Source organism: Cydia strobilella, chromosome 13 (assembly GCF_947568885.1).
Source record: "Cydia strobilella chromosome 13, ilCydStro3.1, whole genome shotgun sequence".
NCBI lineage: Eukaryota > Metazoa > Arthropoda > Insecta > Lepidoptera > Tortricidae > Cydia > Cydia strobilella.
The window spans coordinates 13,018,475-13,046,407 of record NC_086053.1 but is presented as its reverse complement, the minus strand read 5'-3'; the positions used below and the strand labels follow the sequence as shown (position 1 = coordinate 13,046,407).

Here is a 27,933-nt window from a genome sequence, read left to right as displayed (position 1 = left end):
TAGCAAATGCACGCTGTTTAATGAGGTCTAAGTGTCTGATACATAAGTGTACATACAATAGGTCCGGACAGGTTATAATGAACATACCAGCATAGACTGCCGCGGGGCGAGACGCCGAATAATTAGACACAAGTACAGGAATTATGCTACAACTAACCGACCCCGAGTCGTCAACGTCTGCGGCCTACGCACACGATGATGGCTCGCGGTAGGAGACCGCCCGGCCACCGACTAACTTCAACAAGCAAAAGTCGCCGCGTTTCTATACTGATCATTACTAGAACAGACGTTTTTACAGAAGTGCCTACATAAAGCTTGATGCTGAAGTGGGTCGGTGACGGGCGGAGATGAGACGCGGGGAACCTTCATGCGCATGCGGCCGTCGGGCGCGGGAACGACGGGAACTTACACTCAGTATATTCTGACAACGGAACTAAACTAACTACAGGGGCGCATTTTTGCTTCCTCGCCGCAAACATAATAAGCGTCAAATGGAACACTTGAATCTTGACAAAATAAATGAGTATATAGTATTATGAGATATCTGTTATTTAATGTGGGGCACGTTTCCACTGGCAAGTTGTTGGCGAGACACGCGAGGAAACTAGACGACCACGTGCGAGTCAATTGCTTAAATAGCAAGAATAAGAGATACACGTTTGAATGGATGACACTCATTCAAGTAAAGATTGTAATTTAGTACTTCCATTTGACGTATAATTTACTTATAGAACAATTTTAAATGCCGATGTTATTAAGCGATTTACTACACATATTGTTAATTTGGGTAGGTACTAGACATCGTATCGCCGAAGAAGGTAACCACCCCGCATTAGAAATATCGCATAACACTTAACAGTAAAAAGTAACATATAATTACTGCTATATATTAACCTAAGTTTCCGTCGCGGGATGTTTCACTTCCTCGAGCGATACCGAACGTGTGATGTTAAGTTACAGGCCGCGTTTCAGCGCGTTAACGTTTAGGCTAACGCTTACGGACGCGCCGCACCGGCGGCGTCAGCCCTCGTGTGTTCCGTGTAGTGTTGTTGTTGTGTGCGTGTGTGTGTGTTCCCCGGGTGTGGGGTGTGGGGTGCGGGGTGCGGGGAGTCAGACGGAGGCGAGCCAGGAGGCGACGCGCGCGAGACCGAGCAGGCGGCGCGCGGCGCGGGCCACGTGCGCGCGCGCCGCCCGCCGTGCGCGTGCACGTGCGTGTGCGCCTGCACGTGCGCGTGCGCGCGCCCGCTTCACCCCGCCTCTACCCCCGCCCCCGCCGCCGCCGATACCATCGCCCGACTGCTTCATGTGCGCCTCCGCTGCAAAGAGAAACAAATCAAATCAAAATGATAATCAGCCTGCACGTCGAGTGTGCATTTGGTGGCTAACACGTAAAACTCCGCCACATCCCAGATAGAAAACCGCCCTCAAAACCTATCAAGCTAACAAATGCCACCTCATAATGACAATATTCACTATTCATCGCTGACCCAACTAGCGCACATGACCAATGACACTAGATTAGATACCGTCGTTCCTTCCCGACCCAGAAATGTACAGGAAATTATCAATACTAGGTGACAATTGTCAAGTTGGTGGTACAAGCGCCATACAGCCCATTTTTGACTTCCGAAGATTGAAAACCAAAAACAAATTATTTTATATGCGATTTGACATACAAAAACCGCCTCAGTAAACGGCTCAATTTGTCAAATCAGTGATCACGTATCACCCACAAATATAACAACATCATCATCTATAAAATACTTCTGAACTAACCAATAACGCAAAATCTAAACAAAAATCTGTTTGCTAAAACAAAAGTAACATCTTGATTGATTTTCCTTACAATAAAACTACTTTTAGTTCAAATTTAGCTAACTTTCTAAAATAAATCATGATAACACTTACATGCAGCCTACATGAAGTAATCCGGCGTTCGCCGTGTGACGTGGGGCTCGCCGCGCCGCGGGGCCGGGTCGAACTGAAGGCTGCAAACACACACACACACACGCGTCAGCACACACACACGTAACAACACACACAACTATTAATACACACAATGGGTCATAAACTTCAATATCCATTATGTAATCGATGTAATCGATAGAAATTTGATCACCACAATCAAATTCGAGTCATCACTTTGCGCTTATAATCATTCCATTCTGGTAATACCAGTTTGATTTGAATAAATTTAAGTTATGATAATGAGATTATAGTGGACATTCTCACAGCTCACAACAGGATATCACTTAATTAGATATTATATTTTAAATAGTGTGTACTTTTTTTAAATAGTGAACATAACTATAAAAAAACATTAAATATTTCCAGCTAACCCCGTTCAGATTAAGTGTTAATATCACCTGCTGGAAAATTTAGATTCAATTATATCAGCTGTCAAAAACCATTACTTATCAGCAAAATTACCCAATAAGTTATCAGTATTTCATTAACAATAGATACTTACAATGAGTACTTAAGCGCATCATCCAATTCCATAATGGCGGCTTGGTTACCGCACCTGCAACAAATACATCGTCAGCCATTGTGGCATGCGCTACGCTAGGCGCTAGGTAGGTAGGTAAACATCAGGCTCGGACAATCGATTAAAGTAAATGTACTGTAAATATTATGCAGTGGCCGTTAGCGCTACATAGAAATAAATAAATCAAAATAAATAAGGATTCCATGTCTAATATCTTCTAGTTGTGAAATAATATGTGGTATTTTCTATAAAAAGGGACCTTATTGTCGATGGCGCTTACGCCATTATTAACGATGCTCCGATATAAATATAATGCCGCGCGACGCTGTGCGGCGTAAGCGCCATCGACAATAAGGTCCCTTTTCATAGAAAATGTCCCATATTAGTGCTGAAATTGCAAGCTTCATAATATTATGACTTCGTGAACATAATTGTAGTAGTTGTAGTAGTGGTGCAAAGAAAAACTTTTATGTCAATTAAAACAATTGTATTGATTAAAACACTCTTTCCGGTTTCGCTTTTTCACTTTTCAAGTATTTACTTCTAAAAACAATTTTTTTTAAATGGTAAAATCGTCAAATCGTACTCAGTGAGTCTTATCTACAAGATTAGACAAATCCATCAGCAATCTATGAACGTCTGTTTATGTGCAATAAAGCGACATTACATACTTTCCTCACGATGTTTTCCTTAACGAGCAATTGAAAAATGTCTAACGAGTTTCGAAAAACTAAAAAGCCTAATAAAATAGCAGTAATTGGGTGCTGAGAATATAGTGACGACGTTCCGGTCGTGGCACCAGTTGTAGCTCTCCATGACCAGCTGGTGGGCGCGCGTGACCAGCGTCAGGCCGTTGCTGTGGTTGAACGTCTCCGAGATGTCCTGACTCACCTATAGCAGTAGTTGGGTGCTGAGAATATAGTGACGACGTTCCGGTCGTGGCACCAGTTGTAGCCCTCCATGACCAGCTGGTGGGCGCGCGAGACCAGCGTCAGGCCGTTGCTGTGGTTGAACGTCTCCGAGATGTCCTGACTCACCTATAGCAGTAGTTGGGTGCTGAGAATATAGTGACGACGTTCCGGTCGTGGCACCAGTTGTAGCCCTCCATGACCAGCTGGTGGGCGCGCGAGACCAGCGTCAGGCCGTTGCTGTGGTTGAACGTCTCCGAGATGTCCTGACTCACCTATAGCAGTAGTTGGGTGCTGAGAATATAGTGACGACGTTCCGGTCGTGGCACCAGTTGTAGCCCTCCATGACCAGCTGGTGGGCGCGCGAGACCAGCGTCAGGCCGTTGCTGTGGTTGAACGTCTCCGAGATGTCCTGACTCACCTATAGCAGTAGTTGGGTGCTGAGAATATAGTGACGACGTTCCGGTCGTGGCACCAGTTGTAGCCCTCCATGACCAGCTGGTGGGCGCGCGAGACCAGCGTCAGGCCGTTGCTGTGGTTGAACGTCTCCGAGATGTCCTGCCCGAACGTGTAGCCGGCGCCGCGAGGCGATATGCCCCATCCGCCTCTGTGAAAAAACATTGTGTTAATATTCTGAACACCATTAATTGTATCTTCTTTGAAATTATTCTTGAAAGTCTGGGACGTATGGTCACCATATTTTTGACAAATAGACTGATTAATTGATAATATATGATGAAATTGGATGATATTACCCTGCTAACTGTCCAAAACCAAAACCTCACACTACTAGCAATTTTTAAATCCTACATTTGCTCTAATGTGACTCGTGCGTCGGTGGTAGTTGAGGATTTAATACTTCTACTGAAAGAAATAATCCAAGTCATGTGTTTACCAGCTCCACAGAGGATTAGATTAGATAATATTATTACTCGCATTTTAACCTTTTTGACGCCAATGACGGATATATTCGCACCGTAGGTCCAACATTGAAGACAGATTAGCCCGTTACAGACCACAGAGCAACAGACCTACGTGCATATGCATAAAGTTCAATTTCAGTTTTGACACTTCGGTGACGTGGCGTAGGGGTTATCCATTAATTACGTCACACGTTTAGGGGGAGGGAGGAGGTCAAGAGATTGTGACATGTTGTGACAAGGGGGAGGGGGGAGTAATAAACTTTTCCCCTCACTAGCTCGGAAAGCCGTCTTTTATCCTTTAAAACCAGCGGGGAAAAACGCATTTTATCCACTAGTGGAGAAAGTAATTTGACCTTGGATGGAGCGTGTTTAAGTAGCTTGACAAATAACAAAACGTAAAACGCTCATAATAATGGTTCGTTCGATATTAATTATCATTAAATAAATGGTTTGAGAATTTAATAAAAAATACCAAATTGAGCTTTATTTACTGATTTTAAGTCATAAACCTTAAAATTCCATAAGACGTTTGTTTTCTAATAATGATGTTAAATAACGCGCAAATTCTGAACGCACAAGTTGAGTCGACGCAATATCAAAACGCATCATTGACATTTCATACGTCAGAAATGTCAACATTGTCAACAAAATTTTTACTTTAAAACTTCTCACGTAAAAATACAGAATTTCCAGAGTTTATTGTTATAATATCGTAAAAAAATTAGTGATTCCAGTGATGAAGATGATCTAACGTCTGTGGATGTTGCACTTTCCTCGCTATAGTGAGGTGAAAAGTTTTGTGTTACACACGGGTGCAAATGTATTTTACTTCTCGTGTGTTGAAACACTCGCTACGCTCAGGATTCTATTTTAGAACCAATTATTTAACAATAGAATCCTTTCACTTACTCGTGTTTCAATTCCACACTCGCTGGTAAAATACAACTTTGCACCCTTGTATAACAAATAACTATTGTGACGTCACTTTAACTTCACATGTAACCGAAAACTGTTTTGATTTTATTATCGTATGAGTGACAGCTTTTGTGTCGATAAGGTGAATGAGTAACTACAACATATGACTAACAGAAAATAATTTCATTTAGTTTATTGAGGAAAACTATTCATTTAGTTGAGCTAAACGCATCGTATGCTGCCGCATAATATACTGAAATAACTACGCACTCCCCTGGTAAATGACGTAAGTTGGCTTGCATTGTTCATTTTTTGTTGTAGTCGTTTTACATACATATTTTGCGGTTTATTCCTACAGTAACGATTAACATACGACACTTTCTCAGAATCCACACACAGACTATAATTAGTCAGCACGATTAAGCGATTAGTCGTGTAATTGCGTCGGATATAAGGAGCCGGAGTTTTCCAGTGAAAAACATCACTGATTGTCCAAGCAGACCGTTAATCTCTTTGCTAACGGATCCCTACTGAACCCGACCGCTCAGACATCCAGCGTAAATGTGACATGGAGATTCGATAACTTTAACTATGTGCTTTATTTCGTTTAAGATGGGCGTCTATACATACAAGGCCCTTCGCCAACTTGAGCGGTTGAGCGGGTTAACGAAAAATAGTATGAGCAACGCTATAGTATGAATTTTCTCAAAACTGATTTGTAGGCCTCAGACCCTCATCCGTTACACAAAAGCCTTTGTTTATTCTATCGAGAGGCGCCTTAGTCGCGTGCCGAGCGCGTGCCAAAACAACCATGTCGTTAAAAAGCAACTATCATGATAGTATTAAGGTTCAAAATGTAACAGCTCATTCTGAGATAACGAGTTTGGGTAATGAAGGACGATCGGCTGCCTGTGTGGCCTCAGAATACAGAGCTGCTACATAACCATGTATATAGGACGGTAAAATTTCTATTTAAACGAGTTTGTTCCCGTTCAGCCAGTAGCGGTAGCATTGGTAACCGCTGAACAAAAGAAACAAAGGCTTTTGTTTAACAGATTAGGGTGTGAGGCGTTAAAATATTTTAATATAACTGGCGCGGACGCGTGCGATGGATTTTACCTACGGTGGTGACGGGTGGTCCCAGCTCGTGATCATGCAATTTCATTGAGAAAATATGAAGAATCGGAAAGTATGTATGTAGTCTGTACTTGTTTGTCTGCGCTCGACTTAACATCGCTAAGTGATTGGAATGTTTACCAACATACGTCTTATATGGAGTAGGTACCCAAAGATGCTAATTATCATAATGAGTCACTGTAGTGCAAACAAGTGCAGCGTTAATGCGACTCTGAGGGTACTGGGATTTGTATTGTAATTATGATGAAATCGGGTGTTATCGTGTGTCGGGTGTGTAAAACAAGTCGCTCTATTATCTGGGGGCACTAGCCCCCGCCAAGACGAGCATCTCTTATAGTGGTCTCTAATTTTTTTTAAAGTGTTTTCAAAACAAAGCTTGTGCTGTTTTCTATTTTAAGTATACACATTTACGGCATTTACTTGTCGAACGAAATTGTCTCACTACCAAGAAAACCAATGAGTCTTGTAGAAATAATTAAATTCAAAGGTCCAAGGTGAACACAATTAAAACAGTACTATCAACCACAATTAGCGCGTTATCGCAAAAATTGCTGCATTGACTGGATCAACAAACTCATCATAAAAAATCAATACAATGCTTTCATCACGCTATCTTATCAGCTAGGGCGAGACACAACAACAATATAATCTCGAGGGCTTTATCGTTGGCAATTAGTACGCGAAAGATGAATGCCCTTGGCTTGTACTATTTCATTCACAGCAGTTCAAATGTAGGTACTTGATAGTTTAGGAATGCCCAAGATAACCTGCAAACTGCAAGTTTTCAACCCAATATGTCATGTAAGAGTTTTGAATGATTCACGGTTAGTTTCACTAGAGAGCTCATAAACAATACAAAAGTTAATCACGGTCTATATCCCGGTCAATATAAGTCAATATGTCATGTTTTGATAACTATTGGCCTATGCGTAATTCACCTAGGCATGGCAGAATCAGAATGTATTTGTCGTGGTCATGACAAGGATTTTGTTATCTCACCTTGAAACATACGAAAAATAAGGCATCTTTCATAATTAATATTTCGAAGTAAATTTGTTTGATGGAACTTTGATATATCTAAAGATCGTAGAACAAGCGTCAAAATAACTTAATGGGATCGTATGTCAATTGTTGTTTCAATTATCATCTAATTATAATAAATAATAATGATGATTGATGCGTCTTCTTCGCAGTGTATTTATTGATGTAATTTATTGATTCATTGATTTACCCTAACTCAGTAAATCGACATAAAAGTTGCCTTTGAAATAGCTAACAATCTAGGGAAACAAAAATAGAGGTTAGTAGACATTTAACATCACTAATTTTAGCCTTTCTAAACTATCTCCTACTAGAGAACCACCACGCAACTACTGTCATAATTTCAGCCTCCAGTCGCCCACTGCTGAGCATAGGCCTCTCTTCGTGTACGCGGTGTACGCCACTTATCCCGGTCCTGAGCTAGTCTCATCCAGAACTGCCCCGCGATTTTCCGACTAAGTCAAGAGATGGAATTATGTTACCCTTGACGCTATCTAACGTGTCTCACCTGTCGTCGGGGTCGCTCCACAGCAGGTCGCACATGGGCCCCTCGTGCGGGACCTCCTGCAGGCGGTCCAGTGCGCGGATGTGGTCCAGGGTGTCGATGGACGGGCTGAGACCACCGTGAAGGCAGAAGATCTGGAATAACGTTGCGATTTGTTTATTTGCTTTAGACATAACAGTCGCGAGTATGATAACTTTTTTGTAACATAACTGTGAAATTTTCATTAGCATTGAAACGTAAACTGATATTTTTCCGCTAACGCTACCTTAGGATTGGACAATATTGCTATTAGCAAGAATAGAAAGATAATGTTTAAATCTAGATAGGTTAATATATTTTGAGAGCGCGGGAAGACTTTTCATTAAAATGTAAAGGGGACTTTTCATTAATATCTAGCAGTTTTTACCCCAAAGTAGGTATGTTGATGTGCATACAGACATAGACAGCTTACAGCTTGATCATCCCGGGCGAAAGGAAGACACTAGCAGTGTGTACCTGACTGCAGTGGCGTAATTAGGGGGGAGGGGCAGAGGGGACAAGTGCCCCGGGCGTCATCCAAATGGGGGGGCGCCAAAATGGGCAAAAGGTAGCAGCAGGGAAACTTTTGTCAGTTGTCAGGGGGCGCAAATTTGGTGACTGCCCCGGGCGCCATATCCTCTAGCTACGCCCCTGCCTGACTGAACTGGTATAATTGCATAGGTACACAATTTAATCTGTCGACAGATTCGCTGCAGGTCTCTGTGTAAATCGCCTAAGAATCAGTTGCACCAAGCAGTCTGTCACTTGTGATTGGGAAGTTTCATAGTTCTCTGCGGTATTTCTACGTGTCATCTGCGGTTTCCATACCTGTCCGTCGACGAGCGCGGTGAGCGGCAGGAAGTCGAAGAGGTCGGTGAAGTGCTTCCACACGGAGGCGTTCCCGTACTTGCGCAGGCACTCGTCGTAGAAGCCGTACACTTGCGTGATCTGGCGCGACTCGTGGTTGCCGCGCAGGATCGTTATTCTCTCCCGGTAGCGCACCTGCAAACAATGTGAAAATGTTTTAATGAAAGAATGAAATAATATGCATGATGTGTGTATTTATTAGTCCGGTTTAGGCAGGTTTTGGTAGAAAAATCATGTTTCGGCCAAAGGTTCGATTTTGGCCAAAACTTGAGAAAACCGAAAAATCGGCAAAAAAATCCTATTATATTTATTAACTTCATGTAAAATTCTCTCGGTACAAAACGTTACAGTTCTGACATCCAACCAAATATTTTTAATTACACATGACTTCGGTTACCCGGTATTTATTTATAACATTACTAATTGAATATTCAGTTTTTGTGATGTATTTGTATAAACCACAATTACTTAATAAACATTGTTTGACATGACACCACTGCACAATATATACCTTATAAAGAGCAGACTAATTCTGTCCTAATAAATGAGTACGACTATAATACAATTTTCACGCTCTGCGAAATAACAATAGTCACGTATTTGTACTGTTCATTTTCAATGTCATGCCTATCTTTTTATGAAAATCTACATAATCACATTGTCGATTTAGCAACGCTGTGGGTCACCGCCTACTATATTTAAACGGTACATCAACGTCATTGTTCATTCATCGATCCGCTGCGTTAAGGTCCAACAGACATGCAAAAATAACCTTTAGCTAATTTTGATGAATAAATGAACGAAAAGAGGAAAAACAAAGGTGCGGTTGAACGTAAATAAACAATTTCGGGCGCAAATGCAAACGATATGAAAGTATTAAAAAGAGATAAGGTGTAATGTCAACACAGTTATCTGAGATAAGGGATAAGAAAGCTAGTTTCCTCTCACGTATGCCAAGAATCGTTGGTACAATGAGTATAATGCCCCCGGGTGTTATCAGAAGACACAACTTTTTTCTTCTTGTTAGCCAGTAATCAACTGAGTTTGGTTTGTCATAACTATAGTAATTAATTCAGGTTAATAGTAATTTTGCATGTTATAAACTTTGAACTTTGTTAATGTTAATTGTCAGTGAATAATCAAGGGCAAAGGACTGACCAGTGAGTCAGTTTCCACATAAAATATACATTACGAACGATAGGAAACGGAAATTTATTCAGAGATACTTTTGACTCGTCACTTGTGATTTTTATAGAGTACCCTGGTGAGGAAGCGCCGCAATGCCCGTAATATTTGCGGTCTCGACCGCCTAATTAGATATTTTGAATATTGATGTATAAAATCGAACGTCCTGGCCTCTGGCGGGCATCCACGCGAGGACGCACATTTCGCTAAACACAGCTAATTAAAGTGCACACACGACTTAATGGTAGTGTTACCCAAGTTAGCAAAAAGGTCAAATAAATGTCGAGATCGGCTGGGAATAGTTGGAGTACAGCTGTTTCGTATCGTACACAAAGAGCGTGAGAAAACAACCGCGCGTAAGTAAAAAGAGGATGTAACGACAACTGTAGTTCAATTAGAACGAAAGATCGTTAAAAGTACTGACGATGACGTGCGAGTCGGGACAGATTTAGCTTCAGCAAAGATACATTGATTGAGTAAGATGCGTAAAATTACATTTTCGTGCTTCGAATTTGACAGGTAATCGAGATGGCGCTGTACAGCTCCATACATTTTGCGTATGGATGGTATAGAAAGAATGCCAATCTCTTATGGCAGAATTGTTGCAAAAGTGACCGCTTTCAGCTTTAAATAATAGTTCCTAATCTCTCCGGTGGCGCTAGTTAGGCTCTGGGACATGAGTATAATATGAACCATATAAGGCAACAAATAACCCGACCAAATTACGTAGGTTGTTTTTCGTAGTATTTCGGTGTATGGTGGCGCCGCCTAATTACTGTTTTTTGATGGACACTTTTCATACATAGAGATTTGGCTCCTTTATATATAGTCTCCATGATTTTGCGGTAACTCTGATTGTCAAAAGTTGTCGTTTGACAATTCAGTGACCGCAAAACATATGGCGCAGTACAGCGCTATCTGGTTTGGATGTAAAACTAGAGGACAGGTTTTTTTCTTAGAATTTACATCTCTATAACAATGAATTCTCTTTGGCTTTAGTGTAGAGGACGGATAAACTGTAATACCAGTAACCCGGCAGTTCATAATATTGTTATAACTTATAAGATTTGTTTGAGTAGGTGGTATTCATCAAGTAAATTAAAGAATATGTAATAGTTGTTATGGATTTCAATGGTTTTTTAATTGCGTAGCTAAAGTAAGGACACTAAGCGCGAACAATCTCGTACACTGTCCCGCCTGTTGCTATCTTTATCGCACGCGCATTGCTGCTGTCCCAGTCGCACTATAATTACGCGCGTTCGATAGAGATAGCAACAGGAGGGTGCTAAGCGTTCTTACTTTATGCTATACTAGCGACCCGCCCCGGCTTTGCACGGGTAGAACCTTAACAAATTATACACCTGTACCTTCCTCAAGAATCGATATGTGAAAACCGATCAGTAGCTTTTGAGTTTATCGCGAACATACAGACAGACAGACGGGGCGGGCGACTTTGTGTAGTGATCTACTGATTTTTATCCTATATACATTTTACTATGATCGACTAAAGTTGATTTAATAAAAATGAATAATCGGATGCAGGATAAACTAGTTCGACATGTGAGAACATTCACTTGGGCATCAAACGTTCAAACAACAATAACAACCATCTGGCGCTTCGGTCTAATAATGACAACATGAGAAAACGAAAATAGATTAAACACTACGCCACGATTAATCAGCAAAGTGATATAATTCATTAGCTTGGTATAATTATTGATTGGTGATATAATTTATTGGTTTATTTCTGATGATAATAGACATGTTATAGATAACTAGCTTTTGCCCGCGACTTCGTCTGCGTAGACTTAGTAACCGCAGTTAGAGTATGAATAGCGCCTGGAAAAATTTTCTTAGCAATCTAAATTTAAGCATATTATGCACACAAATTAGCAGGCACTTCGTTAATTATCTCAATTCCACCCCGCTTTTTACTTTCTTAAGGGATGATTTTCGGGATAAAAACTATCCTATGTCCTTCTCAGGGACTCAACCTATCTCTATGCCAAATTGCATCTAAATCGATTCAGCGGTTTAAGCGTGAAGAGGGAACACACAGACAGACAGACAGACAGACTTTCGCATTTATAATATTAGTATGGATGGTAATTCTCATTAACCAAATGCATTAAAGAAAAAAACCGGCCAAGTGCGAGTCGGACTCGCGTTCCAAGGGTTCCGTACATTACATAATTTCATCATCATTCGCTTGCCCTTGTCCCATTCACTTGGGGTCGGCGCAGCATGTCTTTTTCTTCCATACATCTCTGTCACCCGTCATCTCATCATTCACTTGCGTTAGTTTCATATCATCTTTCACACAGTCCATCCACCTTTTCCTCGGTTTTCCTCTCCTCGTACTTCCCTCCACATTCATTCTTAATACCTTTCTCGTCACATGACTTTCATCCCTCCGCATCACATGCCCGTACCATGCTAGGCGATTTGCCCTTACTTTTTCTGTTATGGGTGCAACTTTCAGGCTTCCTCTTATATACTCATTCCTTATCCTATCCATTCTCGTCACGCCACACATCCACCTTAACTTTCTCATCTCCGCTACATGCAATCTCTTTTCATCCGTCATCTTTAGGGCCCAACACTCTGATCCATACATGACGACAGGTCTTATGATCGTTTTATAAATTTTACCCTTCAACCGAAGGGGCATACGGGCGTCACAAATGGTCCCCGTAACCTGCCGCCATTTCATCCATCCTGTGCTAATCCGGTTTTTCACGTCACGGTCAATATCGCCATCGCACTGTACGAGCGAACCGAGGTACTTGAAGTCGGAGCAGACCGGCAATGTAACGCTATCGAGTTCTATGGCAGCAAAACTGGAGAGACCGCCAAAATCGCAGAACATGTGTTCTGTTTTAGATCTGCTGATCTTTAGGCCAACATTCTCCAATTTTTGCCGCCATTTCTCAAGTCTGCTCTGCACATCTAGTTCGTTTTCACCTACAAGCACAATGTCATCAGCAAACAGCATACACCAAGGTGCCTCCTCCTGTATGTCCGACGACAGAGCGTCCATAACTAGCAGGAAGAGGTAAGGGCTTAAAGCCGATCCCTGGTGCAAGCCTACTGTGACACTGAACCTGTCGGTGGTGCCAGCGGCTGACCGGACGCGTGTACAACATCGGTTGTACATTGACCGGATTAACTCCACATACTTCCCAGGCACGCATTTCTCTTTCAGAGCCCACCACAAAACCTCTCGGGGTACTCGATCGTATGCTTTTTCGAGGTCAACAAACACCATATGCAGGTTCTTTTTGGCATGTCTGTATTTTTCGCACACTTGGCGAAGTGCAAAAATGGCGTCTGTTGTACCTCTCCCCGGCATAAACCCGAACTGGTTTTGTGTTATATCACTCTCATCTCTCAGGCGTCTCTCTATCACTTTTTCCCATATTTTCATGCTATGTGACATGAGCTTTATTCCTCTATAGTTGTTGCATTCCTGTACATCCCCTTTGTTTTTAAAAATGGGCACCAGCAAACTGTCACACCATTCGTCGGGGATTGTTTCTTCATGCAACAACTTATTGAAGAATAAAGTCAGCCACATACATCCATCCTCACTCAATAACTTCCATACCTCTCCTGGTATATCATCTGGTCCTACAGATTTTCCATTTTTCATACTTCTCACAGCCGTTCTTACTTCATCCATACATATTTCTTTCACTGCACCCATATTTATCAGCCTGTGCTCTAGCACCCTGCCCCATTCATTTTCTTCATTCATCGACCTTTCGAAGTAGACTTTCCAACGTTCTTTTATCGCTTCATCTTTCGTAATCACCTTACCTGCATCATCTTTCACACATTTTATATGAGCCATATCCCGAGAACTTCTTTCTCTCGCTTTCGCTAGGCGGTACAGCTGCTTTTCGCCTTTAGGGCTATTTAAAGACTCGTACAAATTGTCCTGTGCTGCGGTTCTGGCTATAGCAACTGCACGCTTTGCTTTCTTCTTACATTCTATATACTCTGTCCTCTTTATTTCCTTCTCAACTTCCTGCCCAGTTTCAACACTTTGCCATTCTTTAAATGCCTGCTTCTTTTTCTTTAATACTCCCTGTACCTCCTCATTCCACCACCACGTTTCCTTATCTATCACACCTTTTACACATAATTTAAACAATGTATTTTTTATGTGAAACGTGAGTGAAATGTCTTTAAAAAACCCGTAGGGGGTCGGATCAAAAACTAAGTAATTAAGTCCGACTCACGCTTGACTGCTCATTTCTAATAGGTTTTCCTGTGATCTTTAGGTAAAAATCTATTTAGTATATTTTTTCCAAAATTTTAGACGCAGTAGTTTCAGAGATAAAGGGGGGAATGGGGGGGGGGGGGGGGGCTATTTTCTTGAATAACCTCTAAGCTGTTTATCCTAAAATTATTAAAAAAATATATTTGAGATCCTCACATTGAGTTCTTTCATTTGATATGTAACACGATATAGTTTGAAAAACTATTTTTTAATTTTCTTATTTACCCCCCAAAAGTGGCCCCTATGTTTAAAATTAATTTGTTTACGTTACATGTCCGTCTTTGGGACACAAACTTACATATGTATACCAAATCTCAACTTAATTGGTCCAGTAGTTTCGGAGAAAATAGGCTGTGACAGACGGACAGACAGACAGACAGACAGACGCACGAGTGATCCTATAAGGGTTCCGTTTTTTCCTTTTGAGGTACGGAACCCTAAGAACGATAAATGTATGTGATGTCTCTTATCTCTCAAATGTCATTTACTGTAGGTACAGTCAGCATAAAATAGATAGTGACGGTTAAAGTGGCCAAATTTGTCATATTTTTATGGTAACATTGTGTGTTAAGGTTACTTGGCCACTATGGCCGTCTCCATCTATTTGAAGCTGAAAACAAATAAATTACTATTTTGTTTGTAAAACATTGCGTTATTAGACCAATCCTTTATCGTGTTTTTATTACATGACTAACCAAATCATAACACCTGTTCAGGTAAATGCCCTGTTTCAGGCGCGGTGCGGTGCATTCAACCATGCCATGCGTAAAGCGACATCCTTTGAAGTAGGGTTTAATTTTGCTCTCTAGCGACACACAGATTGGCGTGACATATTCTATGCGATGAATCGCGAACAGTTGTCTCATGTTGACGTGACGCCTCATTACACTTCCTAGACCAGGGCTCGGCACACCATGGCTCGCGAGAGTCGCGAGTCTTCTGACAATCATCTTTACTAGCCAATTTGAGAGTCCCACTGCTGGGTAAAAACTTCTCCCCTTGATTTCCACGACTCCCGGTTTAGTACTTTGCCCAAAGAGAACTAAATTTCATAATTTCATAATGCTAATGGTTTCATAAGTACCTATTCAAAATATTCAAAGGAGGAAAGATAAGATGCAAGTCGTTGCTTTGATAACAGTGACGCAAAGGACACTAACTTTACTGTTTCTAAATATACGCCATATTTTAAGTCATAAAATCTGGTTATGTGGTATAATTCAGATTAATCGGGTGTGATGCTATTTTGAGGCTTATCTATGCGGCTGTTACGCAAAATTTCGGTTGTCAAATTAAGATAAAATAAACGAACAACGCGTTAAAAGCAAGTTCCTAAAGCAAAATAGTTGACAGCCTTGAGAACCTATAAAAAAATATTTATGTGCTTGTTCTTATACGAATACAATAACAGTTTTCACAAAAACTAAAGCCGCGTATCGACTGCGCGCGGCTGCCGCGCGAGCCATGTTCGACCGCGGCAAACCTGCGTTTTGGTGCCCGAGCCAATTTTAATGGTAACGCTGTCGAAACAACTCACGAACGCGAAGCGAAAGCAGCGCGGCGCGGCGGGCCCACGGCGTTCGCGTTCGCAACAAGATCGCCCACGTAGGTGACGTAGGACACTTCTATAGGTATCAAAGGATCGATTCACCTCGCGCCGCATAGCTTCGCTTCGCGTTCGTGTGTTGTTCGCCTACGTAGTACGCTGCGTAATAATTACATATTTGTATAATGTTTTTAGCGTGATTTTGATAATTAAGTATGTCATGATATGATCAATGACGACTTCCGATAATGGAGGACACTATGTTCAGTTCAGAAAGATGATAAAGACAAATTTAGAACCTACCTATCGTGTTGCTGAACTGATATGCAAGCATAGCTTGCTCGAGTGTTCTAGAATCTGGTAGTATTTCTAGCAGCATGCACTTTTGGCATCAGCAAGATTGAAATGGTTACCCTTAGATGTCTCGTGCTAGGTGAGCTCGCTTGCTTTCTATCTATGACATTATCTTGACTGTGGACACTGCAATGTAGGTAGTGATCGCCGTAGTGGCCTATAAACATGTAGTTGGTGTCCGGGGACCGCCCGCCGATGCGGGACAGTTCCATCTAGTCGTGGAACACTGACCTTAAGTGCAACCAGCAATGTGACAGTCTCGACGCTGTAGTACCCGCGGTCAACGTAGTCCCCCATGAACAGGTAGTTGGTGTCCGGGGACCGCCCGCCGATGCGGAACAGCTCCATCAGGTCGTGGAACTGCCCGTGCACGTCGCCGCATACGGTTACGGGGCATTTCACCTCCTGGACGTTGGATTCCTTAGTCAGAATCTCTTTTGCCTGTAAAAGAAATGGAGGTTGGGTAAAATTGTACGTAGAAATGTATCGACGTGTGGCCATACGATTAAAAGTTGATTAACATTAGGGTTTCAAATTTGAGAAGAAAAAACAATTTTTCTTGTTGTTTGGCTTTATATACCCCATATTTCGCGAGAACGCACACCGTCAAACACATGTTGCGTTTCGCCTTCATGTTTGTGTACCTCTGTTTTTCTTAAACTCAAATCTAGCGTTTCAGGTCGCGTATATTACGCATACATACATGTGACTTATATTGGATACAATACATCTTTTCTACATGTTTGAAATAGCACAATACCTGACCGGACAACTCTTTGTCACGCGATATGCCCATTTCATTTCATCTCTTTCTATTTTCTACAGTTTGAGAGAGTGGGCAGTTTGCGTGTCCCGCAAACGAAACGAACCCTTCTCGAAGAAAGGCTGGTGTTTCAAGTCTACATTAATATAATAATGTTGTAAGCGTAACAAAATATAATTATAATATGAGGCACGCCGTGCAATTGTCTTAGTCTGTCCTTTTGAACTTGCAAATAAAATAAAAAACAAACCATTCACTTCGAGTGTGGTTTTATACGAAAATCATGCTTTTATTATATAATTATTATTACTTAACGTGGAATACTCTCCCAGTTTATCAAATCAATCAAATCAAAGTAAAGCATAATAGATAATTTTGAACACGTACGCAAAGCGCATCGCGTGTCAATAAGACATTATCATGATAAGTACATACAAATATCCCGGTAAAAGTAATTTCATTCCTTTTCAAGGGTACACCACGACTCCAGAGTTCAGCGGCTTCAGAACATTAACCTTGGGGTTGTGGGTGACGAAACAAAAGCGCGATTATAGGTAGATTGGGTGACATCCGGAATCTCACCCTCCGGGGAACCATTTATCGAGTGGAACGATTGAAACGATTCCGACAATTCGAATGACATTGTCATTATCATAAATGTGGAGAGGAGTGCACATCGTACATTCAAGGCTGATCAATACTGGAAATTCGTTTTCAATAAAGTACCTACTAAAGTAGAGTAAAGATTACGTAATCAGGTAATGAAGATATTAGGCCGGAGGCAAATAGAGTATAGGCAAGCGTGAAAAGAAAACTGGGAGCGCGAAAAGCTTTAAATAAAAAACAGATGTTTTTGTCTGTTACCACTACAAAATTGAATGGGATGGCGCCAGGATACTTAATTTACCGAGACTTACTTTTTCTTTTAAGATCCCTAGAAATTTTTGCATGATATCAGCAAAGTGTACATACTTAGTATTTTGACTTTGATAGTATTCTATTCATATAATTGTTTATTAGCAATTGTAATTGGTATATGTTCTTGTAGAATTAAATAAATTAAATTAAATAAATGGTCTTTATTGAGTATTTTTACTATCGCAATTCGCAACATGACAGAGAGCAGTAGAGCACGCAGATATTGTAGAAACAGCATAAATTAAAAATCGAACTATCTTAGAACAACGACAATTTTAGCAAACATTGTTATTTAACATTGCTTTTTTTGTTGCTATATAAACAAATTAGTTGCCTACGTCGTAACTTGCAATGTAGATAGTTAAGTTTGCCGAGGACACTTGCGTAAGTCGCGTGTACACACAAGTATGTACCTAGTCGGCTCATAAGTTCTGTCATATACATAGTATCAAATAAAATCAAAAGTTTAAGTTTATTCCGTATAATTTGTACAGCGTTTGAAAGCTTATAAACTAGAGAATCTAAATGTATAACATTTATTCAAAATGACCGCCATAATTATCTACACAGGCTTGAAGTCTTCGTGGCCAGTCGTCAATGGATTCACGCACCACTTTCATGTCGATATTGGCCACTGCCGTAGCAAGAGATTTTTTCAACGAGTCTAGATTTGCATGAGGTTTTGAGCACACCTTTTCCTCTAAATACTGCCATATTTTATAGTCTAAAGGATTAAGATCTGGGCTAGAGGAGGGCCAATCTTCATGCCGTATAAAGTCGATTTTATTGGAGGCGAGCCAGGCTTGTGTAGACTTTGCCTTATGGGCTGGAGCAGAGTCCTGCTGGAAAACCCAATGCTGGTTTAGAAACATCATATGGGATAGTGGTTTCACAATATTAGTCAACACCGTGTCTTGGTACACTTTGGCACTAGTTTTTACTCCTTTCTCACAAAAATGCATACTAGTGACGCCCGCATAAGAAACTCCCAGCCAAACCATCACAGATGAAGGGTGATGACCTCTTTGAATACGGGGAATGCTATTAGACGCTTCTTTACTATTGCGAGCGTACACTCTATTATTTTGTTTATTACAGTTTTCTTCTATGTCAAAAATTTTCTCGTCCGAAAACAGTATACAACGGTGCTTATTTTTAGCGTACTTCTTCAATAAAGCTTTAGATCTTTTAAGCCTTAAAGCTTTAAGCCATTGAGAAGATGGCCAGTTTTTCGTTTATAAGCACGCAGTCTCAGGTCTTGATTAAGCACTCTTTTCACCGTGTTTTTGCTCAAACCCATCTGGAGGGCCATAACTTTTTGTTTCCTAGCGGGATTTCTGGCAATGCGTGCCCTAATTGCTTGTACAACCGCTGGAGTCCTAGCTGTACGCGGACGACCGCTTCTTTTCTTGTCATTTAAACTAGAGACCTCACTGTATCTTTCTATGGTACGATACACAAATCTTAGAGAGAATTTTAAATTTTCAAGTAGCTTAAAAATTGTAGTCGGCGAGTGACCACAACGATATAGTGCAATTATTGCGGTACGGCTATCTTTAAGCGTCCACTCCATGTTGAAGAAAACAGAAAATTGCAAAATTATACTACTCAAATATTTAATAAAGATTCGAAATTCAAATGCAGAACGGTTTTTGTTTTAGGAGTTCCAAATTTAAATTTTAAAGGCCAGTGACAGAACTTATGAGCCGACTAGGTATATTGCAATAACGTTTCATGTACTTAAAATTATCATTAAGGGGAAAATTAGTAAAATCTTAGTAATGGTATTGGCTCAATACCTACAACTAGGAAATTTTCGCGCATTTTTTGTACTTTTACGATCTTTTTTTGAAATTGAACTTAAGTGTGCTTTTTGTAAAAAAAAAATAGGTATTACAATTACATACGTCATTTGGGATTTGTATTAAGAGCGCTATTACATTTCGGCGTTGAGCGAGTTTAGGTATTTTACGCGCTGCGGCGGGCTGTGCGAGCTCAGTATGCCGATCCCTTCTACCACGTTTTCCCGCTCGCTCGCACTACAATGATGGATTAAATAATCTTGATCCTTCGTGAAGCATACTGAAAACAATTATAACGACACTAACTGTACTTAAATTTTAAAATCCTAATTATTGTTATTTGGTCCGAAAATACTAAATCCAGTGCAAATGTACTTACTTTTGTATTATAAAAGAATTATTTTATACTAGAAAGAAATTATACTCGCTTGTTTACATGTTTCGTCATTACATTTGGTACAGGTACAGGGTAACCGTACCGCTTGGGTAGCGAAACTATTTTAGCTATATGTAGCAGTGTTGGCCGTAATTGTTAATTTTAATTAACCATTGATCAATTGCATTAACCATTAGTTCCGCCATTAACCAATTGCATTACGCACCAATTGCATTAAAGTTAATTCGAATTAAATTTTTGAGACATTAATGGCCATTGAAGTTAAAGTTTTGTTTAGTGTTGTTTGACATATCAGTCAAATTTGACAGATTGACAGTTTTTGTCTTTCTTAGTGAAAATGAACATGGTTTGTTTGCTAAATTATATCCCAAAAAGATAATTTTCACTGAAAATGACAAAAACTGTCAATCTGTCAAATGTCAAACAACACTAAACTATGTCACTTAGTACCAAACTTTAACAAAACATGTTAATTTTCACTAGAAATGACAAAACCTGTCAATTTTGACAGTTTTGACAGATGTGTCAAACTACATTTTCCATCCCATTACTAATGTTGAAGGTCCTATCAAAATCGGACAAACCGTTTCGATTTGGGATCCAAAAATGTCAAACTGTCACAAAATGTCAATTTTGACAGATTGTATAAATCTACACTTGACAATGTGACTTGGTGCTAAATTATATCCCTAAAAGATAATTTTCACAGAAAATGACAAAAACTGTCAATCTGTCAAATTTGACTGATATGTCAAACAACATTTTCCATCCCATGACTAATGTTGAAGGTCCTATCAAAATCGGTCAAACCGTTTCGATTTGGGATCCAAAAATGTCAAATAGTCGCAAAATGACAATTTTGACAGATTGTATAAATTTACACTTAACAATGTCACTTGGTGCTAAATTATATCCAAAAAGATAATTTTCACTGAAAATGACAAAAACTGTCAATCTGTCAAATTTGACTGATATGTCAAACAACACTAAACTATGTCACTTAGTACAAAACTTTAACAAAACATGTTAATTTTCACTAAAAATGACAAAAACTGTCAAACTGTCAATTTTGACAGTTTTGACAGATGTGTCAAACTACATTTTCCATCCCATAACTAATGTTGAAGGTCCTATCAAAATTGGACAAGCCGTTTCGATCTGGGATCCAAAACTGTCAAAAATGTCAATTTTGACAGCTATTATAAATCTACACTTAACAATGTTACTTGGTGCTAAATTCTATCCCAAAAAGATAATTTTCCCTGAAAATGACAAAAACTGTCGATCTGTCAAATTTGACTGATATGTCAACCAAACCTTAGTTCGACTAGGTATTGCCACGGTTCAGCATCAGCTCTATCATGGGTACTGCTCTCCTAAGTGCTCATCAAGACGAGTCGGATGACTAAAACAGCGTGTGCCTATGTTGCACCAATCCTAAGTTCCACTAGGTACTGCCACGGTTCAGCATCAGCTCTATCATGAGTACTGCTCTCCCAAGTTGCTCATCAAGACGAGTCGAATGATCAAAACAGTGTCCGCCTATGTTGCACCAAACCTAAGTTCCAGTAGGTACTGCCAGGGTTCATAAGGAGGATGAGTAATACATACTCAAAACTTATACAAGTTCAGTCTTAGCTATATCGGAGCATCGTTTATAATGGCGTAAACGCCATCGACAATAAGGTCCCTTTTTATAGGAAATGCCACATTTTATTCTGTTTTTAGTATTTGTTGTTATAGCGGCAACAGAAATACATCTGTGAAACTTTCAACTGTCTATCTATCACGGTTCATGAGATACAGCCTAGTGACAGACGGACAGACAGACAGACAGCGGAGTCCTAGTAATAGGGTCCCGTTTTTACCCTTTGGGTACGGAACCCTAAAAACAGAATAAAATAGATATTTAAGTGGTGCTCCCATACAACAAACGTGATTTATTTACCGTTTTGTGCGTAGTACGGAACCCTTTGTGCGCAAGTCCGACTCGCACTTGTCTGTTTTTTTTTTTAATTTGCTATCTATAAAATGTCAGGTAATTTCAAATATTTTTATTGTTGTTCGGAAGTTTGTTATGTTACTATACTATATTATAATACTATAACAACAAATACAGTACTCGGATTAAAGTTTCTCAGTCGCAGTTTACACGCACACAGTATAGCGTTTTACACGGCGCCTGCCGCACACAACGATAAAAAACCTCGTTGTCGCCGTCGAAAACGTGCGGAGCCGATCGACACAGGTCCGACCTCTTCAAGCTCTGCCGCGGTACTGAGATCGCCAGCGCGCGTCATCGACAATATAGAGTAGTTTTCAAAAAATTGCCAAAAAATTAAAGTAGAATTTGATTAACACAAATGTATACCAACAGTATAAGCAAACGTTGTAGATTGCTCGTGTATAAAAATGACTTCGATACTAAGTAGATTTTCGTAGGAATTTACACTTGTTTCGAAGAGAAAATTCAATTCGTTTAACATTGATTTTCTCTTTCTTAAAAGCATGTAGGAAGAATATCGTTCGATATTCCTAAAGTACAGGATGTTAGTAATACAAAATATCCAACTTTAGCAGAGTAAACTTCTCAAAATTTACAAATAAGAGCTCACAATTCAGTGCTTCACGCGGTTTTTCGTAAACGACCATCAGAAAAAAAATCATTACTAATTTAATTAGTCCTTTTTCTAAAATGTACAACGATATTCCTAAAGATAAGAAGACGCTCTTACTGGAACAAGTACTCTTTATTTCTAATAATGAGCGTAAAATCTTGTCGGGAATATCATCAATTTTACATTATTTCGACTTTTCTTGTAAGAACGCTCTTAAATAGAAGAATCAACAAGAAACATAGCTCAGGTATTAGAATGATTATGACTTTTTACAATGACAATTAAGTACTAATTATTCTACTTTAAACTGTCTCAGAGAATCTGGTTTTCAATCAACCTCAATCATTTAATGATATAGCTGACAATTGCCAACTTTACACTTCTACCACAACGGAACACATCAAACGTTTTGATTGTTGGACAAAACAGTAATTGTTCAATTATTGTCAGTTCAGCTGATGTCAAATTAAGGTTACCACTTGTCCTGAGCTACTTGATTGCCTCAATTCAATCACTGCTCGACTCCAAGGTCAATTTAAATGATTATCCAGGATACCTAGAGTTAGACCAAGCTATCTTGGCAGCGATTTTTGATAGCACAAATGCGTTGTTTTTTTTATACTACGTCGGTGGCAAACAAGCATACGGCCCGCCTGATGTTAAGCAGCCTCCGTAGCCTATGTACGCCTGCAATTCCAGAGGAGTTACATGCGAGTTGCCGACCCAACTCTGCAGCCTCATGTTATTTTAAACATTATAATTTCATAGAAGTTTCTCGTTTAAAATAACACTTTCAGTCTGTGCTATCAAAATCGCTGCCAACTTAGCTTGGTCTAACTCTTATCACACTAGTTTTAAAACCCTTTTTTATAAATTTAAGTTGTTTCTGAGTACAAATTTCGTTTCATAAACAAAGTAAAATTTAAAAGTGAAAAACATGTTTACATAAATTTTATAACTTAAGCCTTAACATCACATATGTAACTCAGAAAAATCTTAACAGGAAAAAAGGAAACAAATTAGAAGTAACACAAGACTCACTTGGGCATAGTATTTTTAGGGTACCCAAAGGGTAATAAAAACAGGACCCTATTACAGTGAAATCTCTATAATCCAGCACTTTGATGGTCCGGTGTACCCAGTAATCCCGCACTAAAATTGGGATACAAATGATCATTCTATGTCCTAATTTACTATGTGCGCTTACATTATCGCACTTCAATCTCTTTATAAATGGCTAAGTTCCAGATAAGTGTAGCATTTTCTTTGAATTTAGTATTTTAGTCAAACGCATTTCTACAACATACAAAAAAACACATCAATAATATGCAGATTTGCTCTAACTTCCAGTAATCCGAATTTTCATTCAATGTGTCAGCATTAGTGCCAGATTAGCGAGATTGTACTGTATTAGGGTTCCATACCCAAAAGGTAAAACCGGGACCCTATTACTAAGACTCCTCTGTCTGCCTGTCACCAGGCTGTATCTCATGAACTGTGATAGCTAGACAGTTGAAATTTTCACCGATTATGTATTTCTGTTGCCGCTATAACAACAAATACTAAAAAGTACGGAAACCTCGCACTTGTTTATAAAAGTTACACTACATAACACATATTGCAAGGATACATGTTGCGAAAATATAGAGTTGATGGAGGTGGTTTTTATTATTGTTTAATTTATCTGTGAATGCAACCCACACATTTTGACCATATTGCATTCATATGAGTTGTCTTATCAAGCTAATGTTATCCTGCCTCCATGTTGGTAATTGACTATGCTGGCAATTTCATATAGAACAAAAGATGGGTGTTTATATTGTTGTGATTTGTATAACATGAGTTTAAGTATCTGTTGTAAGTTGTGTGTAATGAATTAACTCATCAAACAAGAAAAAGAGTTGTTGTCATGATAAGAAAATATTTACTTTCACATCTATCAAAGAACATAGGTATGGAAATAATAAAATCTGCGAGGCCTCAGATGTAAGTTTTAGTCATTGGTTTTCTTTTTTAGGGTTCCGTACCCAAAGGGTAAAAACGGCACCCTATTACTAAGACTCCACTGTTCGTCTGTCTGTCTGTCACCAGGCTGTATCTCATGAACCATGATAGCTAGACAGTTGAAATTTTCACAGATGATGTATTTCTGTTGCCGCTATAACAAGAAATACTAAAAAGTACGGAACCCTTGGTGGGAGAGTCCCACTCACTTGTCTAGTTTTTAAAGGGTCCTGCTCTCTGGGTCTCTGCTGACAAGCAAATAGTTCATATACTTGTTAGCCTTCACAAACAAACAAACTTATTTATCCTCCTTATCTATCAAATATCTAGTATCAATGCAAAACAAAAATACAAAATTTGCCAGTGAAATTTAAACTTATATTGCAGAAAATTAATTGGTTTTATTTTGTGTGAGTATTGAACGAAACAAAACAGATACAACTCGGTTAACTGAAAATGATTTAAATTCCATCAAATTTAATAAGTACTATAGCTAGGACCGTGGACTTTAGGTTATAATTTATTAAATATTTGAAATATTTCTGCAATTCTTATCTAATAACATTATCTGCCAGCAGTATATGCAAAGCAGCCATGTTATAATTAGAACATTAATTAAGAATTATGCAATCATACCCACTGCTTAAGTTACACACAATCATATAAATGATATTCTAATCAAGATTAGAACCTAACAAGAGTAACAAGTCTCCTATCATGTCAATGATTTCATTATCAAGATAACTTAGGTATATTGCACAAGTATCTTAAGCAGGGACAAATGTAAAAACAAAAGCATATTATAAGACATAATTCTGATAATAATATCTGGATTCCATAATTTCTTATGTAGGTATGATTCCGGTTCGTTACAGCCAAATATCATAATAACGTGTTCCTAGAATATCAGAATGTCAAAACAGATTATTCTCACAATGTCTAAAGCTCAAAATGACTTACAACTACTTCATAAATTACCGTATTCTTAACATGACTATAATTCATTTATACTCTATCGCGTGTTGATAAATTTTCAATTCTACACTTCCCAAAATGTCTAAAACTTGACTTGATCTTGTTTTAATGAATTTTCAATTTTACTATTTCCCCAAATGTCTAAAACCCAAATGAACTAGATACAAAAGCGTCACATTGTCAAAATATCTAAAACTCAGTACCCTATGGAAAATCTTTAAAATTATGTTGAAGTTACAGTTTTTAAGCAATGAGTAATTAAATTAATTATGAACGGCATCCCAATTTTCGTTTGTTACTATTTCTATTCTCATTCATCTTTCAGTCATTTTGATCTTTGGGCCTGTCAACAAAAGGAATTTTTGTATTTTGGTAAATGTGAAACTAATGTATTTTCACTTTCAGTCTTAATAATAATTCGGTATTTGAAGTTATTATTCATTTTACCAACTATACAATTTGGATATCGGATGTAATGTGTAAATGTTATTATGACATTTTATCGTATTGAAAAAAAAAGTCAATTTAGGAATTTAGGCATTTTGGAACTAAAACAATTTGAGATTTAGTAAAATAAGTAAAAGGGCATTATGATATTTGGCTGTAACGAACTGAAATCGTAGGTATGCAGTATTAGTAGGTAGGACATTGGTCAATAATAACCACTCAGTATATTAAATATGTCTTTATCTTAACCTCCTAAGGCTCATGTTCTTAGCTATAGTACTTATTCAGTTTGAAGAAATTAAATTAGGTATTTTCAATTGGAACAAAGTTGAGTTTGTTTTGTTTCATATAATTTTCAAACAAAACAACAACTCCACTCATGGACAAATTTACAGGAACACAAAAAAAAGTTTAATTACTAATTTTGAAATTAGGTGCTGTAATCCAGTAATTAAACCTTATTTTTTGTGTTTCTCTAAATTTGTCCATGAGTATATTTCCTATGCTTCATTGGCCTTTGCGTCTATTGCAGACGATTTATGGTGTAACACCGGAGAGACACCGTTTTTGGTGGCTGAATAGACCGATGCGAGACCGACATGGTTTAAATATCACTACCAAATTTTGGATTTTTCATTTGTAAGGCTGTGCTTTAAGAGGTTAATACTTCATATAGCTAAAATAAGTATCAGAGTAAGAATCCTTTACACTTATGTATACTATTAGGGAGATGTAGTTACTTCTAATCTGACTATGGACTAAAAACAAACTCATTACCAATCTATAGCCCACAATGTTCAACTCTAATCAAGAACAAGCAAAGGTAGATAATAGCAAATTCTTTCATATAATTTTGGTCACAAATAAAATCTTATCAGTTTAATATTTTGAAACATCATTATAGAATTAGAGTAAGTTCAAAAGATACTGCTTAAAAATGGTTTGTAAGCCAACTAAATATTTGAAGATAAACATTCCATGTATGTATTTGTGTTATCAAACTCTATCTGACAAAATAAACCGATTTACAATACTTCTTTAAAAATAATCTAAAATCAGTTTTGATGTACCTATTTGCAGAGGGAACATCATTCATGATGTTCCATACCTGTATCTACCCCCTCAATAAGTAATTAATTAAATGTGATTGAGAGATACCTAACCAGAAAACTAAACAGAGAAACTATTTTCGATCCGCGAATTAACAAATAGCCAGAATCGTTTCCGCAGGTTGTCTAAAAATATCCTGTCCAATTAGGCTATATTACAGTGGAAGGATAGATAGCTGGGTGTGGTGCCCTGCCTAGGTGTGCATCCTACGTCGTATCACTCGCTGGAGAAACAGCGTTGACCAGACAACCCTCCGCAACTCTAAACAGACGGTTAGCTCCCCACGGATAGCCCCCGCTTCCACTAATGTCGGTATGCATTATTGTTACTACTTCATGTAGGTATATGAATCATACGAAATAGAGGCTTCGATCGAGCGTGAAACTTCACAACACTTCAAAAAGCATACGCAAAACAAATTCTTACACATAAAACATGACTAACAAAGCTACATTACCTTGTCGCATAACGTTTTGACTTGATTTTCTGTCAATTGCTTGCATTCGTTTAGCTGCTCTATCCATTGATCCAATTCCTTTAGCGCCGCCTTGTCCTCCATACTTGTGGTTTGTGAAATTAACGTACGAGACGTTAAATTAGGTTTAAAAAGTGTCTTATCTTTTAAGCGTACACAAAACCATGCGAATAAACTATTTTTCACTATACCGAGAAAATTGACTACGGCGGACACTTACAAAATGGCGTACCACTGGCGTGACGTCAGTTG

The 27,933-nt window shown here is 38.9% G+C and overlaps 1 protein-coding gene across 1 annotated transcript; it reads right to left on the bottom strand.

Annotated features, from left to right (window-relative positions):
• LOC134746737 (serine/threonine-protein phosphatase 2A catalytic subunit beta isoform) lies at positions 1-27,933 on the bottom strand. The gene is made up of 8 exons (XM_063681260.1): positions 27,664-27,933; positions 16,404-16,613; positions 8,764-8,937; positions 7,921-8,051; positions 3,818-4,003; positions 2,471-2,524; positions 1,909-1,988; positions 1-1,316 (listed from the first exon to the last, which is right to left on the bottom strand). The coding sequence occupies exons 1-7, from the start codon at positions 27,763-27,765 to the stop codon at positions 1,916-1,918; spliced, it is 930 nt and encodes a 309-aa protein (XP_063537330.1). The 5' UTR covers positions 27,766-27,933; the 3' UTR covers positions 1-1,316; positions 1,909-1,915.

Coding starts and splice junctions, on each gene's coding strand:
- LOC134746737 (XM_063681260.1), bottom strand. CDS start 27,765: ATGGAGGACAAGGCGGCGCTAAAGGAATTGGATCAATGGATAGAGCAG. Junction 16,614..27,663: donor TCAAAACGTTATGCGACAAG/GTAATGTAGCTT, acceptor TTTCTTTTACAG/GCAAAAGAGATTCTGACTAA. Junction 8,052..8,763: donor CCGCGCTCGTCGACGGACAG/GTATGGAAACCG, acceptor ACGTTATTCCAG/ATCTTCTGCCTTCACGGTGG.